Source organism: Solanum lycopersicum, chromosome 4 (assembly GCF_036512215.1).
Source record: "Solanum lycopersicum chromosome 4, SLM_r2.1".
Classification (NCBI taxonomy): Eukaryota; Viridiplantae; Streptophyta; class Magnoliopsida; order Solanales; family Solanaceae; genus Solanum; species Solanum lycopersicum.
Window position 1 is genome coordinate 10,242,103 of NC_090803.1, and position 18,113 is coordinate 10,260,215.

At 34.5% G+C, this 18,113-nt stretch overlaps 1 protein-coding gene across 9 annotated transcripts; it reads left to right on the forward strand.

The window, feature by feature from the left end:
- The first annotated feature begins 3,278 nt into the window (after positions 1-3,278).
- Positions 3,279-17,840, forward strand: LOC101263995 (sodium/hydrogen exchanger 8-like). Of its 9 annotated transcripts, none has more exons than XR_011220581.1 (23): positions 3,279-3,556; positions 4,612-4,662; positions 4,770-4,861; positions 5,017-5,094; positions 5,164-5,321; positions 5,652-5,753; positions 5,827-5,944; positions 7,614-7,666; positions 7,757-7,819; positions 8,474-8,518; positions 8,815-8,870; positions 10,222-10,406; positions 10,996-11,043; positions 11,213-11,320; positions 12,106-12,328; positions 13,077-13,376; positions 13,686-13,783; positions 13,927-14,427; positions 14,528-14,746; positions 14,857-15,063; positions 15,340-15,607; positions 16,049-16,173; positions 17,295-17,840. XR_011220581.1 is itself a non-coding variant. In XM_010320822.4 (23 exons), the coding sequence occupies exons 1-22, from the start codon at positions 3,292-3,294 to the stop codon at positions 16,132-16,134; spliced, it is 2,961 nt and encodes a 986-aa protein (XP_010319124.2). In that variant the 5' UTR covers positions 3,284-3,291; the 3' UTR covers positions 16,135-16,173; positions 17,295-17,840. The 9 variants fall into 9 exon arrangements, 8 of the variants coding, with proteins under 8 accessions (XP_025886447.2, XP_010319124.2, XP_025886446.2 ...); XM_010320822.4 differs by having other exon boundaries at positions 3,284-3,556; positions 13,077-13,382; positions 14,296-14,427; XM_026030661.2 differs by having other exon boundaries at positions 3,284-3,556; positions 14,296-14,427.
- The last annotated feature ends 273 nt before the right edge of the window (positions 17,841-18,113 follow it).

Consider the following 18,113-nt stretch of genomic DNA (forward strand, 5'->3'; position numbering starts at 1 on the left):
GCATGTAGGGTGTATATATATGATTCTTCTAGCAAAATTCAAGGTATATTTTAATCTTTTTCTTACAAACATTATTTTTTGACTTCTTTGATTATCATTATTTGAGTTTCTTATTCTTATTCTTATTTCTTTTGTCATTCTTTAATATAAAGAAAAAAAATTAATACTATTCTTTTTGTGGCTAGCTATCTTACAATTTAAAGCTATTTTTTCTGGCTATATTGCAATTTAATATTGTATTTGTAAAAGAAAATTGAGGCATCTATAATAAATTTTACAAGAAAATTAGTGAAGCATAAAGAAATTTGACCACTAAAATAATAAATTTAAACGAGTTGTTGAAACAAATTTCAAAAAAAAAGTTTGAGTAGGACCAAATGTACTCCATATATATATATATATATATATATATATATATATAAATAGGAATTAAACTAAAATTAGCTTTTTTTTCACTTTCATTAGAGAAAAGAGTATATGTTAGTCATTTACATAATAGTAAGGGTATATATGTGTCACTTTCATAACGAGGTGTGTATTAACTCTAAATAATGATATGGGTGTTTGAGTTGTTTCTGATTGAAAAGCACCATAACTTTTTCACCCACTATAGAAAATTTAAACAACAATAGAAAATATACATACAACACACGTTCCTAGAACTAGTGTAACTATTAGTCATTGTTTTGAAATAATGACAAACTAGCGAGGAACATGTAGAATATACAACAAACACATTTGAATTGGCAGAGTATGAATACACGATTTCAACAAACAAATGCGTTCGAATTGGCGGCTTACGAATACATGATTTCAACAAGTACATGTTCAACAACGCAGAAATTTATTTAAGGAAATTATGTTTTCTTATTTAAATAAGGAAAGTGTGCTTTCTTATTTATTTAAGGAAATTGTGTTTTCTTATTAAATAAGAAAAGTGTGTCTTATTATTTATTTAAGGAGAATTTGTTATAAGTTGAGTTCAACAAAGATTTGTTGAAGTTGATGTGAAGTATCTGTAGAAACGAAGTCCAAGTAGAAGTCAACAAGGATTTGTAGAAGACAAATACAAGTTGAATCTTACAAGGATTTGTTGAAGTTCTGATCTATAAATAGGGAGCTATTTGCATTAGAAAAAGATTGCGCACTTACAAAGAGAGAAGATCAAAACACAATCAAGAGCTTTGAGAAAGTTTTGATAATTACCTTTTGAGTGTTGCGAATTGAGAGAATTGTAAGTTTGTATTCAAAAGTCTTGTTTACAATCCGAGTTGTGAGAGTAAGAGTTGCTTGACAAGTTGTATAACTTGAAGAGCGTTAGTAGATACAAAACTAGGGATTAGTTTTGTGTCTTGAGGTGAAGAAATTAGTGTTAATAATTTCTTAGGTTACAGAGCTTTGTAATCATTGTATTGTTTGAAGTTTGTAAATAATACAAAGTTATTGTTCGAATTAATTATCGTTAAATTTCAAACAAATAGAAACGCGTTGTCTGTATGTGTTTCTTTGAAGAATTCAGGAGGGTAGTTCTAACAGTAACTTAAATACAACCAAAATCTAGGTTTTGATTTGAAAGGTTTTATGAATCTTTAAGCTTTCCTTTTCCCTCCAACTTTGAAAATTACTCTTTCAATGACTTGTTCAAAGTTTGTATTTCTTTTTGCTACTCATGATGTCTACATATCTTCTTTGTGATAGGAGTAAAATGGACGAGTCTTCAAACCATTTTTTGTTTGATTATAGCAATATTATATGTATAATTCAAATTATATATGGACCACTATTGGCAACTTAACTTTGATTTTTTATCAGTCCCATTTTCTTTTAAATATGATTTTTATTTAGTTGAAGGGAGAACTTTGAAATAACAATAATGTTGTTTCCATGTGATCTATAGGTCACCTTCAAAGCGAGGAAACACTAATGCTTGCATTATAATAAGTTGTCTACATCATACCATTTAAAGTCCGAGTCTTCTCTAAATTTTGTTAATTCAAAATGACTTGTGCATTGCTTTTTTATTTAGACAAAATATTCTTTACTTCGTTTGTGTAGTCTGATGAGCCATTGCAAGCGGTAGAAATGTCCAAATTGATGCAAATCCACTACTTTTAAGAGATGATAGGGGACATTTTGGGAAACTACTTAATGAACACCAACATTTGTTTGGGGAATAGAAAAGATGGATTAATAGATATAATTGATACAATGAAAATATTATTTTTTTTAAAAAAGAAAATCATCAAAAAAGTTGAGCATATTTTCCATCAAAAAGCGAAAACAACTTCCTAATGATTGTGGAAGTTTTTTTTCTTATAATAAAGATCTAAACTTTTAATTTATATTACTTGTTCTAATAAGTTCTTGAACGTCATTATTACAGTCGATCTTGAGTATTTAAGATATTCGTTAATATACTTTTAAGTGGCTAGTATAATTTGAAAATAATTTTCATAAAAAAAAAAAATTCAAAACAATAGTAGTATGAATAATGATTTTGTGACATAAAACACACTATAAATTTTAAAATGATTGACCTAGGAAAGTTCTTATCTTTGGTCAATATCACATTAGCTTAGAATAAAGTCATATTTTACCTTTTTCAAATTATATCAATTTTTTTTAAAAGGGTGGTGACTAAATTGAAAACATAAAATGGAAGTGAGTAGAATGACAACTCATTTTTTCACTTGCATCCAATTGATTTGTTGTTGAGTGGATTTCATATATTCTTATTTTTTGAAAAAAAAAAAAACCTAAACAACTCTATAATATCACATATATTTAATTTTTTCTTTACGTTAAAATTTAATTATTTTAAATTAATATTTACGTCTAAGAAGTTTTACTTTAAGAAATAAAAACAAAGTGTTTACGATTAGAAATAATTTCAAATTTCAAATTTAAAATTTAAATTTAAAATCTCCATTAGAAAATGAATGAGACAATAAATTAATATCAAAAGCGGAGAAAAAAACTTTTTTTTACAAAAATTGATCTTATAACAATCACATTTATAGAAAAATGATGATCTTCAATTAATATAACATTATATAAATAAAACATATCTTATTTTATGTAAGATTGAGTATACTAAGTATAAATATAGAAACCTCTTAGGTCTCTCCAAATAATGAAAAAATATTTATGGTTTTGTATAGTTTTGATAATATAATGAAGTGTCAGTTCGGATTCGGGTTCGGGTTGTCTTGGCTACGAAATGACAAGGCTTTTAACCCCAAATGTGGGACTTCGGGCGCCAAATATATATATAGCAGATGGAAGAAATAAATGAGTGGGAAGTACTCCACACACCATGTTTTTGAGCTATTCCCAAATTCAGCTATAATGGGGACAGTGGAGGAAGGTACATTGCCATACAATTTATGGCAAGGAGAGAGCAGCAGCAGTTCTTCTTCGTCGAATCCATCAGATGCAGTACTATTTGGTGGAATCTGTTTGTTAGTTGGAGTATCATGCAGAACCCTCCTTCGCCGTACCACTATTCCTTATACCGTTGTTTTGCTCATACTTGGCATCGCTCTCGGTTCTCTCGGTTCGTATTTTCCTTCTCTCTAATGTGTCAACGTATTATATGTGAACTGTTATATATCATGCTGCTCGCTTATGGGGGATTTGGTTTGGAGTTCATGTCTACTATTTGTTTTTCCAAAGTATGTATGCTTCATTATGTGAGCGATAGCTTTGTTTACTGTTATCGTGTTGCTCACATATGGGGGATGGGGTTAAGTAAGCGCAATTAAGGACATTGATGATGATTATTGCTCCAAGAGCATGTAACATTTTCTTATTGACACATGGTGATTTAGACTTATAAGCACCTGGTTATTGACACATGGTGATTTAGAGCATATAAGCACCTGATTTTGAGCGAAAATTATAAAAATAAGCTAAAAATAAAAGTTAATCTAAACAGGCTCTTTGTCCCATTTGTTTAGAGTTAAAATTTGGTATGTAGAGTTACTTGATACTTTTGCTATAGAAGATAGCTGGTACCTGGTGTAATAGTTGAGGTTAGCATAATTTTATCTAGAATTTGGTAACAAAAGGTCAAACATAATCATTTACAAAATTTTGAACAGAGTTTCAGTGAGAATGAACTCCAGCAAGGTAATAGAAATTTAGGATTCCTTTCGATATGTCTAAGCTTGGGTGGGCAGAATTATCAGGTACCCGTTCTTGTGGAATAGTAGACATGTGCACAAGCTGGCTCAGACAACACCGTCATGATAAAAGGAAGTAGAAGGCCTGTATCTCAATTCCAGTATGGCTGATAGAGATTTTCCGTGTTTGCTATATGAAGGACCCTTCATTTATGTTTGTGGTCTAATTTTGTACAGAAAAATTGGTGAATGAATAGACAGATTTCTTTGTCTCATGAGCATCCGTTCTTTGATTCTTTCCTGATGGTAGTTATTACTGCTGCAAGAGCATGGAACATTTTCTAATGGACATGAGCTAGCATTTTCTCAATCTATTGTCTTTTCTTAACTGCCACTGTTGTTTGAATGCGTATACTCATGTTGTGTTGCCTAACTGTTCTCGTATTTGGCTATTTATTTCTTTACTTACTTTCTTTTTTAAATTTAGAATTTGGGAGTATTTATCGACTGGGAAAGCTTGGTAATGGAATTCGAATATGTGAGTATAATGCAAATGTCTCTTTCAAATTTCTTAAAATCATCTTGCAATTGTGAGTACTTCCTATTATCTTATTAAGGTATATGCTTGTTGAATTGCTGCAACAGGGGCAGATATAGATGCTGATCTTCTATTAGCTGTATTCCTCCCTATACTGATTTTTGAGGGTGCATTCTCCATGCAGGTGCACCAAATAAAGGTTCTCTTCTCCTTAATTTTCATTATATATAATCTCAAGGCTCTAGTAGCTGGTTGCTTGACTGTATTCTTTAAGTTATTATGTTTACTTTTTTTACTTTGTATAAGCTAATGGAGTGTGTTGTTCATTTCTTTAATATTAGCTGGCTTTTACAGAAATGTATGGCACAAATGCTTTTGCTTGCTGGACCTGGTGTACTGATTTCAACAGGCCTGATTGGAGCTGCTGTGAAGGTATATAAAGAAACACTTTCTTTCTTGAAGTGGTTTCGTACTTGCTCAAACATTCATATGTTTCTACAGCTCATTTTTCCATATGACTGGAACTGGAACACATCATTATTGTTGGGGGCAATTCTTAGTGCTACTGATCCTGTGGCTGTTGTCGCGTTGCTTAAGGATCTTGGTGCTAGTAAAAAGTTGAGCACAATTGTTGAAGGAGAATCTATGATGAACGACGGGTATAAACAATTTTTTCTTTAGTTTCTCCTTGTACATGAGTTAGAACAACTAGTAGACTTCTTAGGCTCTCTGTGATTATGATTACTTGCACTATAATTTTTTTGATGGTTGACAGCATACCCACATCACTGTGGAACTTTATCTTGCTATAAAAATAAAAACTTCTCATGGTTCCCCTATATTCATATTCATGTGCAGATTTTTGGATGACCAAAGTTTTCCACATAGAAGTGGACCTTCAGCCCCATGTTCTGTTTTTCAGTTTATGTTCCATTTATATATACACTGATTATTTTTGTTCACCTCTCTTTCTCCAATCATGTTTCCAGGGCAGCTATTGTGGTTTACCAGCTTTTCTATCGAATGGTTCTTGGGAAAAGTTCTGGCTGCGTTGCAGTGCTGGAATATCTTGCAGAAGGCTCACTTGGATCGTAAGTATCATTATCTGGTCGGCTAATAACTTTTTGTTACTCTAGTTGAACTTAACTCATTCTTTTGCTACAGCGTCTTGATCGGAATTGTGTTTGGAATGGCATCTCTTCTCTGGCTTCGGTTTATATACAATGACACACTGACAGACTTTTCGTTGGCTCTTACTGTGAGCTACATTGCTTACTACACTGTATGTTCCTTGCTGATTTGAATCAGTTGTTATATACATGCACTCAAGCTGCATATTGTCTTTCTAAATGCTGGACAGTATGTTACTTGCTGATTTGAATCAGTTGTTATATACATGCACTCAAGCTGCATATTGTCTTTCTAAATGCTGGACGTGATATTTTGCAATTAACTTGTTTCTAATTGTTTCATTTTGGATTCATATGATTATCAGATTGATTATTGATACCTACCCTTTGATGTGACATTCTATTATTCATCCCCTCTAGAAAATTTAAGGCATGATAATTTGTAGGAAATAGTGATATTCGAGGATGGGGAAACCACTTAGGTTCCCCTTCTATATCTGTGGAGGGAAGGTTTCGATAATGTACTCACTCTCCAAAATGTAGGTTGCGAGGAAGATCCGAGGCCAGCTGGGTTTCTTTGTCACCCAAATAGGAAGAGTTTCTAAAAACTCATTGTGTTTGTGAGCAAGATCACATACAGCATGATAAGTGCTTCACATTAGGGGAACGCAAGTCAGGCAATTGCTTAGTATCGTGTCTGAATTTCATCAGATTTTTTGACCTTCCGAAACCGTCTTTGTAAGCTTAACACATGTGATGATTTTTCTTTGGAATATAAAAGGTTAGGTAACATTTAATGCTTTCAGGTACTGGATACAATTTGGTTGAGTATTCTTGATCTAAGCCAACACATAGATTAAGTGCATTCTCTCTCTCTCATACCCACACGCCCTCACCCACACACATACACAGACAAGATTAATTCATTACATGTATCCAATTCAAACATTAGATGCATATAACAGACATACCTAATAACATGGATCAATATATATATATATATATATATATATATTTATATATGCGTGCTTGCATACATACAATTATGTCCGATATCTTAGGAAAGAAGTTAGAATCTGCTCTTTGCCTTTATGTTAGCACTGAGCTAGTCTTTGCTCATAAATTGTTGTTAGATGTGCTCAATACATCATACACCTCCTCCCTTTCCCCCTTCCTAAAAAACTAGAAAAAAGAATCGCGGGCATGATGGTTCAGAAACAGAGAGGGACAGAAGACTAAAACTTGAAATGTGTTCAACTAGAATCTTTCTGGATTTGACATAAAAACTTGAAATGTGTTCAACTAGAAATCTTTCTGGATTTGACATACTATGAAGTCAGTAATCACTACATCCTTCGTTGAATTAGTAGACACCACTTTCATAATGTGCTGCACTTCTTGACGTACAGTTTCAAGAAGTGTGACACTGTAAACTTATCAATTTTTTTGACAACATTTTGATATGCACGATAATTTTCATATTTTTGTTGATAACATATTGACAAATATGATTTATTTTGATGACTTCTCTAGTAATCTAAGATCTTTGACCTGCTTCATTCTACATGATTTTGTAAATCTACCAAGTACATGGTATCATCAAGATTTCAGTATTAAAAAGACCTTCCCTACTGCTCTCTACTTTTAAGGGTGACTTGTTCCAAACTATGTTTATTTGCTAATTCGAGGAGATACTGTATGTTCCCTCGTTTTGCTTTTTCCTTAAAAACTTTTTGCTAGCTCCATTGAAGTCCCATGTGTTTGTTCCAGTGCCATATGTACACCTTTAACCGGATTTTAATGCCTTATTATTGCTTATAGGCTCAAGAGGAAGCTGAAGCTTCTGGTATCTTGACTCTCGTAGCACTAGGGATGTAAGTTGTGTACTTCACTCCTCTTTTACATTCAGATGTTTGTGCGGTAAAGTGTGTAATTCGCTTTCTGATACTGAAACCTATTGATAGGGTTTTTGCAATGTCAAAGGATACCCATAGAGCTGGGGGAAAGCAGAGCTTGCATGAGTTTTGGTATGTTCTTTCATTGTGATATCTGTTAGCTAGATATAGAACTGTGTAGCAAACCGATGTATAGTGTGATAATTATTGCACAGATTTGAGCATTGCCAATACCTAATTGTTGCTCTGTTTTGTTGAGGTATTATTATAGATATTGTCTTCTAGGTGAGGCATGTCTAACAGATGTATCTAGGGGAATATGTCATACAATCAAAAGGTTGGAGTACATATACTATAAACAGATGTATCTTGGGGAATATGCTGCTACAGCTACAACAACCCTACCCCTACCTTTCCTGCAACTTCTCTTTTTGTGAACTCTTTACTTTCCTACATGAAGTGTCAGGTTTCAGAAGTTGTCTTTTGTGACTCCTTCCATCATTGATTCTCTCACTCTGTTCTTTTAAGATCTTTTATGCAGTGTTGCTCTCAACCTGTGGGTTATGTGTATTTTTTGATAGGACTGCTTAAAACATCATGTTTAAATCATGTGGATCTTAATAGCTTACTTATTATTCAAAACCATAAACAAATATATGAGCCTTGTCATTATTTGTTTGGCTCCTTTTATGTTTAAGTGCCTTGCTCTGAGAAAGAAGAAACGGGGGAGGGGGCTATAGTAGATCTATTTTTTACACTTAACTTTTCCCACTAATTCTTTTGCAGGGAAATGATTGCCTACATTGCGAATACTTTAATATTCATATTGAGGTAAGACTCGGTAACAGTCCATTAGAAACTAAAGTTGTTTCTTTTCTTTTGTCATAATATCATTTTGTTCCTTTCTATGTTACTTAAGGAGATTTCCTCTAGTTATTGTGCTACTCTTTTCTCAGGTAGTTCTATTTCCCCATTTTCCCTATATTAATATTCTAGTAAGTAGTGTTGTTAACACTTCATGTTCTAAGCGTACCTGAAGTTCCCTTGATGCCTGGTTGGTTATTATCCTCTTTCTTTTTTTGGTTATTGAATCAATAATGTTGCTCATATGCTCTAACTTCTCGCAGCGGAGTTATCATAGCTCAAAGCATCTTCAGTATCGGAAATCTCGAGAACAATACAGGTAGTATATCCCCCTGAATTTATTAAGTAATGCTTCACTTTTTGTATATGGTTACCAACTGTTCTCCTATTAGTTGAAGTGTGTGGTACATGCTGCACATCACAATAAGTTGGCGTCTCAGTCATTTTTTAAATCATTTTCTTGAGAATCACTAGTAGTTGGTACTTAAGGAGGTGCTGGAACTTGGACAGTGGAAGTCGTGAGACTCATGTCCTGAGCCGATCGTTCTCCTGGTTTTAAATGTTGAATAATTACATTACTAGAAGGAAAACAATTAAATACTTTGGTTAAGTTTTAATGGCTATTAAATAATATGGGAATTTAGAAAAATAGAGAATGTCCGACTAGGATGTTGAAGTAGTAGGTTGAGTAATTCCTACCACTTACAGAAGTAATAAGTTGATTAATCAAGATCATTGAAGGTAATGAACTAGGAGTATGAAAGTGCGACATAGCCTTTGGTTGTCGGACATGTGAGCGGATGTACTTGAGTAAAAAAATCTAGGACTCAATCTGGGGGATTCCCTAGGAAAAACCAGAGCTATGAGATTCTAGGGAAAGTTGAGGTGTTTGTCACTGGACACTTCAGGAGATGCATATATTGATCACATTTCACATTTCTATATTGAAATAACCAACTAACAAATTGACAGAATCACTGACCAGCACCAAGAGTATGGTCTGAGAGAAAGCTGACCTTGGAAAAGATCAAGCAAACGAAATTAGCAGATTGTCAGTCCAAAAGTATTGGAAGAACAAACAGACTGACTGCGATACCAACTAGCATTGCAGTATCAAACGGAAGTGCCCACCTAAGGCCAAAGACTAAGCACTGTTTCAACCTTATAAATCTAAAGCTCTAGATGGAAAGAAATCAGAGGATACATTAAGGCAGCAACCAATGCAAAGCCTGCAATTAACCAACAATGAACTGGGGCAGAATCTTAGCAAACAACAAAGACTGGGCTATGATACCATATGAAGGCATAGATTTGGTGGAAAACTATCTTTGTTAGGTTGTGCATATCAATAATATTAGTTGTAGAGTTATTTACAAGAAGAGCAAAATAGTGGGTATATACACTTAGGTTTCTAATTTATTTACTATTTATTATTTAACAGACCAAAGAAAGGGGGAAACAGGTAAAGACCCAAAAAATCATCATTGATGCTCATATGCATCACACCTCAGGTTAGGTCATAGGTGTTACTGATCACCTGCCTAGTTTGTGAGATCCCTCCTTAGATGCATTCTTATTGAGATTTTCTGAACATTTTTCTTAGATTCATTCCACTACAATAAATTTCCCAGATCAAGATTTTTTTATTTATTTACACAGTAATATTGTAGGGAGATCGTGGGGCTATGTCTTTCTTCTCTATATCATTCTTCAAGTAGCTCGAACCATAGTTGTTTTTGCGTTCTATCCTGCCCTTTGCTACTTCGGTTATGGTTTGAATTGGAAAGAAGCTATCATTATCATATGGTCTGGTTTGAGAGGAGCTGTTGGTTTGGCACTCTCCCTATCTATTAAAGTAAGCCCTTCTCCGCTCACTTGTGATTCCACATGGTTACCTGTATTATGTAACTTGAGGCTTAGATACAAATGTGCACCGAAGATATGTTTTCATTTCGAGTTGAGAATAACTTTTACTTACATAACGTACTTGTATAGTATGATTTGTACTGGTATGAAATATACTCCTAATAATAAGGTGTATAATGTTTAAATACCAGTACAGTATTCTGCTCCATCAAGTACTGATGCACTTAAAAATAGATAAATAAAATAAAAGTAAATAATATAACAAAATAAAATGGACGCTTTCTGTTTCTAGATCTGAATTGAAGTGCTTCAATTTAATTTGAAGTGACAGACTAAGCGGTTAAACTCAATATCTATGGAGAAGATATCTTTGATTTGATATTGTACATCAATTCGAGTAAGAGCAATAGAACTTATTACAAGTAACCTAATAGTTTGAGAGGATAAGAAGCTGATAATTTTCCCACTTATTTGTCAAGCTTTATGAAGCATATCCACAATGTAGGCACTGGAAGAGGGATGCTATATTTTCTTTTACTTAATAACATTTACACATGGTTTTCTTTCTTAATTTCCAGGATGCTAGTGGTGATCCAAAGTATCTCAGCTCAGAAACTGGAGCTATGGTATGTTTTTATTGACGAATAATTGCAATATAGCAACAGCTCATTTGCCCTGCTTTTGGACCTCATCGATTCATTGCCATAATTTACTTGTAGTTTTTAGGCACCTATTTGAAGCCTAAGCTATCAACTTTCTTTGACATGCAACTGAAACTCTTTCTTTGCGGTACAGTTTGTTTTCCTCACTGGTGGAAGTGTGTTACTGACACTCATTATCAATGGATCTACCACACAATTACTTCTAAGTCTCTTTGGTATGGATGCTCTATCAGAAAGTGAGGTAAATTTCTGGTGTAATTGAAGTTCTCTTGTATTGAGGAACTTACCTTCCCTTGATATTGTGATTCATGATGTCATTTTATTTAGTTTCACGTTGAGTGTTCAATATCAGTAATTGCCCTTCTCACTGAAAACTTGAAGGCCCTACCTGTGCTTTTGTGTATATTCAATCTTATCAATCAGATTTTTGGTGTTATGGATTGAGATGAATCAATGATGTTTCGGGGAAAGGAGCATTATTACATAACTTGAAATACAAGTTCCTGTATTTAGTAATTATGTGCAGAATTCTCCAAACATTTTTGGAATGTATACCTTGGTAGACTTGGTAACATTAGTGCAGGAAATTGGATGTGAATTAACCTACACCCCATTTTTACTAATCCAAAGCATCACCTTATTGTTGTTTTTCTCTATTTTATAAGATTGCATTTACTGAAAAAAAGTGAGTACTATGCTACCTGCTGTCTTTAAATCATCGTGTCCTCTGATCCTGACTTTGTTCATCCTCTCAATGCACAAGGATCATCAGCTTGAACTCATAGTTGTCCTATAACCTGAAAATATTTTCATGTAAATCTGAAAAGAAGTATCTCCAGAGGATTAACAGTCAAAATTATATCTACAGAGAATTAGCTAATTCATTCTGGTCTTTGTTAAATTCAAATATGCGGCAAATTATTAAGAAACATACCCTGTGTACTCAACCACAGCTTGTATATCCATATTTGAGATGTGGTCTTTTTGTTGCAAGAGCCATCCGGCTTATACTACAATTTGTTTCAGAAAACCATGGTCAATTATGCAAAGCATCAACTATTGAGAAAAGCTGAAGAGTTTTCCAGAACCTGTAGTGGAAGCAATAATCCTTTTGATTGGATAACTGTTGGAGGTTATGCCTCATGCATAAAAGATGTCTGTGAAGACACAGTTTGGCCTCCCTGTACCACCAATCATGGCTATCTAAAAATAGATGATATGAAGACTATGAGAGTATGCTTTCTGAAAGGTCAGTAACTGCATCGGTACTAGTTGGTCTATAGTTTACTTTTACAACCTTTCTGGTGTCTGGCACCTGCATTTCTCATCTGTGATTTCAGCTTCCCTTTTGCTTTCTTTTGTAAGTGTTGCATATCAGATATTGCTACTCTCATCTATTTGATTGATAGGTTATCGATGTTGTACATTGATCATGAACTAGGGACCTTGTTTTGTAAGAACTTGAAATATTTTCAGTCTGTTCCTATGAAAGACCTGCATGTTCTTATCCTCTAAAACCCAAGGAATATAAGGAATTGAAGAGTTAGAAAACAGTGTGAAGTTCTCTAATAATTTGAACGTTGACAATTTTGACCATTTTTTTACATCAGGACCCTATTGGTAGGGGATACTGTGAGCTTACATTGTGCCGAAATTTGCTTCTAGAACATCTATCTTCTTGTATCTCTGCATCCCTTCTTGGTAACATTTCTATTCTTCATTAAAAACTAGAGCCTCTGCTTTCCTCTGCTAATAGGAGTAAGTATGCATTTCCATCTTATCCAAAAATCTTAACACATACATGCGATCCTGAAATTTTGCAACCTCCAAAATCTTAATAGATATGTTAAGCGGTACGCCTGATTTCTTTTTGTTCTTCATTTTTAAATATTCACTGTCTGGACTTTAGTCAAGGTGACACTTCTTTTCTTCTTTCGTCTTCCATTCCTAGTGACTTTACATGAGGATTCAGTTATTTGCATTTGGTTTTGCTACAGCTACTCGTGAGACTTACTGGTCAACATTCAATGAGGGGAGGATAACTGAATCCAGTATCAGTGTTTTGATGGAGTCAATAGATGAGGCAATCGATCTGGCGACTCAGGGATTACATGACTGGAATTATATTTCTACTCACCTCAAGTTTCCAGGATATTATAGATTCTTCAGCACAAGTGTTTGTCCTCCCAGACTGACAAGGTGGCTTGTGCTAAAGAAATTACAGGATAGTTGTCATATATGCTCTGCATTTATCCATGCTCACAGAATCGCAAGGCAGCTTCTTCTTGACTATACTGGTAAGAGTGAGTACCATCTTCAGATAAGAAGAATGTGGCCGATACAGTAGGTAGACATTGCGGAGTAGTTCTATTATGTAATCAGAGTCTAACAGCAATGGTTTTGTATGTGTACTTTTTCTTTCTTAACATCAAATGCCAAACTCCTACTCTTTGAGAGTTGTGCCTCCTGTTCGTAAGAGGTCCTTTTCCCCCTTGTTTCCTTGCCTATCTTTGTTGCATAACTCTAATGTGAATCCAAGTATTCGTGGATCTGGGAGTTGTGGATTGACTCCTGAAGTCATCTAACAATCTCTCTACATTTTAAAGGTGATAATGGAAATGCTGCAATTGTTGTTGCTGAAAGTGAAGTCGAAGAAATAGAAGCAAGGAAGTTTCTAGAAAATGTCAAGAATTCAATGCCTGAGGTTTGTGAATGTTTTCGTGGTAATCATGCATTGTAGCTCTTGTTTAGATAGCTCATTGACCATTTAATTGTCAAGACTTCGCAACATGGTTTTCTTAAATTCATGTCTACTTGCTGGAATATAACACTATGCATGCTCTGCAGTTCTTCGAATTAGAGGATGATGAGTTGTTCATCTGAGCTTCTTTCCTTCCGACCAGAGTGGGTTGCTCAAATGTTAAGAACCTCCACCTCCAATCTTGAGGTTGTGGCCTTGTGGGTTTGACTTTTGAGTCACCAAGGGAGCGGAGTGCGGAACTCCTGGGGAGGGGTCAAAGAAAGTATCTAAAGACGATGTGCAAAATTATTCATGACCAAATTTTCTTATAATAAAAATGAAAACATGCAATCTTATCAGACGCGTTCATCTAAATTAACCCTTTTGATTCTGTCCGTTCTTTTTTAAAAAAAAAAATGCCCCCGCTCGGGTTACAAGCCAACACTACTGAGCTCGGCTAATTCTGTCCATTCTAGATCATACATCAAACCGAATCAAGGGAAGTTACATTTTCACTGCTGAAGTGTCTGGATGAATGTCTCAGTGATATGGAGAAAGATGGGATTTTAACTGAGAAAGTTGTGCTGCATGTACATGATTTGCTTCAGGTAACTGTATTTCATGCGTCAATTTCCAGTGCCATAGCATTTTTATGTATTATGCTTATTGAATTATTTTTATTGTGTATGTTTTTAAACTCCAAACTAGAATGACCTTGAAAAGCTCTTGAGAAGTCCTCCTACAGTAAGGATCCCAAAGCCAGTAGAGGTCCTAAGTATCCATCCTTTGTTGGCAAACCTTTCTCCTGCTATTCAAAGTGATTTGGAATGTTCTGCAAACAGTGTATTGAAGACACCAGGTTGTACACTCTATACCAAGGGTTCCAAGCTGACAAGTGTTTGGCTGATAGGAAATGGATCAGTTAGGGTAAGTAAACGATGCATAAAGCATCTATCCAAGTATCTCTATTTCCAGATAGCTAGCATTATTTGTATTTATGTTTGGTCATTGAAAAACTTCTTTTCTTTCTTCTCCAGTCGAGAAGGAGCCCTTTTCCTATTAATTGTCATGTGGATTCAACATATCATCGAGGAAGTGTTTTAGGTCTATATGAGGCTCTTGTCGGAAAGCCATATTTGAGCGATATGGTGACAGATTCTGTGGCTTTCTGCGTCAAAATTAAGCTGGAGTGGGTCATTTCAGTACTGGCCCGTGATAATGCAGTAGAAGAACTGTTGTGGAAGGTGATCTTTAACAATCTTTCCAACACTCTTAGTGCAACTCAAGCATTTATGTTATCAGAAACATCACAATAAGTACTGTTGTAGTTGAACAGACATGAGAAATGCTGCTGTCTAGAGTGGCTTCAGATAACTGAATTTTACTTTCTATTTATAAATCAAAGGTTTCATTTATATATAAAATTCATGAAAAAGGAAAAGTTTCGCTATTTAGTTTGACAAGTTCTTCATAAACAAGGTACAATATTTTCGGAATTTAATGATCAATCTCATGTGCAGGAGTGCACCGTTGTTGTGTCTAAGCTCTTGGCACCTGATATATTTAAGAAATTCTCAATGCAAGAAGTAAGAAGTATTATTGATGAAAGATCAGTCATGAATACTTTCTCAAGTCAAGAAGTAATAGAAACTTCTCATCATTCCATCAACTTCCTGTTAAGTGGTTGCTTGAGAGATCAAAGTACCGAACAACTTATTGAGTGCCCAGCAGTATTACCATGTTCCATTTTAAGTGAAAGCATCCCGTACAGCAGCGCCAATGGAACGGGTAGGTTTCCTCATTATAATGTCTCCTCATCTGAACTGTTGATACCAATGTTTAATTCCTTGTTAGTTTGATCAGTAACACTCAGCAGAAAAAGTGATTTTTCTTCATCTTCTTTGTTGTGACTGTCACGTCGTCAAATCCTCATTAGCCTGCACGCCTTCTTCTTGCTGTTTATAAACTTTGTTGTCATAAGGTTCTACTCGAGTAGGGTTGTTTTTGCATTGTCTGGATGCTCATGAATATATGTTTCTTAAAGAAAAAAAAAAGGAAAGAAAATGGTTTTAGAACTTACCTGACTGCTAGTTGTCTCCCACTTTTAAGTTGACTTCTTTCTTGCATTAAGCAATACTTAGAACCTAAGGGAAGTAACTATCAAGGGTGTCTTCCTTGAAGTATTCCTGTAGTATGGTTTTCTAACTTAGATGCTTGGTGCTTTTGTAGCTGAGAGTTTTGGATCATGTTCTTATTCGAAGTACAAAGTTGTGAAACCAGCAAGGATAGTTCGAATCGACATTTCAGCAGTATGAGAGTTGGCCATGCAAAATTTTAGAAAGAAGTAAAAATTGGTAAGCCAAGGAGATAACACAATGTCTAACTTTGAATTGCATGGATTAGGTTGGTCATAGCTTTTTCATCTTTCAAGAGCGTACTTGCTGTCGTTCTATGACTTCACTTTTCCATCATGAAAAAGCTGTAAAGTTACTTGGCTTCATTTTTTTCTTTGTCGGGGCTAAGATTGTCTGCCCATTCTATTTCTGACATCAGTGCAATTTACACTGCTTGATAATTTATGTAAAAAGTCTGCCACTTGCAACTATAATATTTACTCACTCATTGTACTGCTTACAAATCAAGGTATGATTTAAAAGCATTACATGTTCGTTTTTTCCTCCAGAGTTCTACTCCGTGTGTGACCAAATGTTAAGCTTTTTGAGCAAGTGGAAACTTCACTCTCTTGGAGTTTTTGCATGTCTGCACTTTCTTTTTCCATGAAAATTGGCAACATGTATATGTTTCTGTCTGGATGCTTAACAGGGTTGCTATTCCATATTCCATTGTTTCTTTTGTTATAATAGATATTGAATACTCATCTGATCAACATTCATCTTTACTACTTGTCTACTGCTTATGTAATTTAATTCCATGGGATTGTGCTATTGAACGATCTCATCCGTTCACCATATTGCACAACATGTTTTTGATTTTTCGGATATATACATGATTCTGTTTGTGCACATTTCAGTCAGTTGACTCGTCTCTACAACTATTGTTAAACATTACAAATATTCATCTATATATGGTTAACATTCATTTTTGAGGACAAGTTCCCTACAAAGTAAAGTAATTTAGTTTGAACTTATTTAAGTGTGTGACTATCTCATCTAAAACCTTAAGTGGTTAGAGAGCACACTTCTATTAGTTATTCTCAACACGCCCCCTTACGTGCACACTTGAATTTTTTTTCGTGGACCAAATACGTAGAAATTCTTTTTGATATGGGTGATAGTGAGATTCTATCTCCTCTCATCTATACTTTGATTACTTAATTGTATTCTCCATAGAACTATCAGGACTTGTTTATTTTAAAGGAAGTTCATCGTGTTGTGATGGTCGATTATTTTACTTGAAGTATCATACTTGTTATTTCTCAAGAGAAAAAAAGTTATCTTCCGCTCTCCTTGTATAGGTTGGTAAAGGGCCAGTGGATTACTTGGAAGCTAAGTCGATGATCTTGGTGGTCTTGTGAGTGGTTGATAAATTGTATGCAGTTTCAGCAAGACTATGCTAAAAGGTTTGTATAAGTTGTATTCCTACCCCACTTATTTTCTTGAATTGTACCCGGTGTCTGATTCATAATCTGAATTCGCGCTGAGAAAGTCCATTTGGGAGTGACCAAAGGCAACCTATTCTTACCCTCACCATATGAGTATCATAGATAATAGAACAACAATGTACTAGTGTGATTTCATAAGTGGGATTTGGAGAGAGTACCGTGTAAGCAGATGTTACCCTTATTTTGTGAGGTAAATGGGTCATTTCTGATAGTCCTCAAGAAAGTGTATCATAGGTAATATCTTAGCAGAAAGCACAATATGTTCTTGTGGGCCTTTTCTAATTTGGAAAGAACTTTAGTTGGTAGGGCACTCGCAAAAAAATAAGTTGCACCAATAACAAAACAATGGAGACAGACTAGTCAAAATAATATATTCATGCATATGCCTATTTCAGTTAATATTCTTCTTGTTATCATTTTCCCTCCAATTCAAATTCTTTTTTTATGACTAGTTCTTTTCCTTATACTAAATACAACTATTATTAAGATTAGAGTAAATAGCATTCAGATTTTTGACACGAAACTCGACACATTTGTGAAAAATCACTAAAATATTATTTAATCATACTGATTCTCTAAAGGTCCATGTCCACTAGCACCCCATATAAGTGTCTGGTTTCATGTTACTTCAATTTGAGCTAAACGGGATAATGCACAAGTACCCCCTCAACC

Bases quoted from the DNA above. Each gene is read 5' to 3' on its own strand.
- LOC101263995 (XM_010320822.4), top strand. From the start codon at position 3,292: ATGAGTGGGAAGTACTCCACACACCATGTTTTTGAGCTATTCCCAAAT. The intron at 3,557-4,611 runs GTTCGTATTTTC...TTTTAAATTTAG, and splicing joins CATCGCTCTCGGTTCTCTCG to AATTTGGGAGTATTTATCGA. The intron at 5,754-5,826 runs GTAAGTATCATT...CTTTTGCTACAG, and splicing joins GCAGAAGGCTCACTTGGATC to CGTCTTGATCGGAATTGTGT.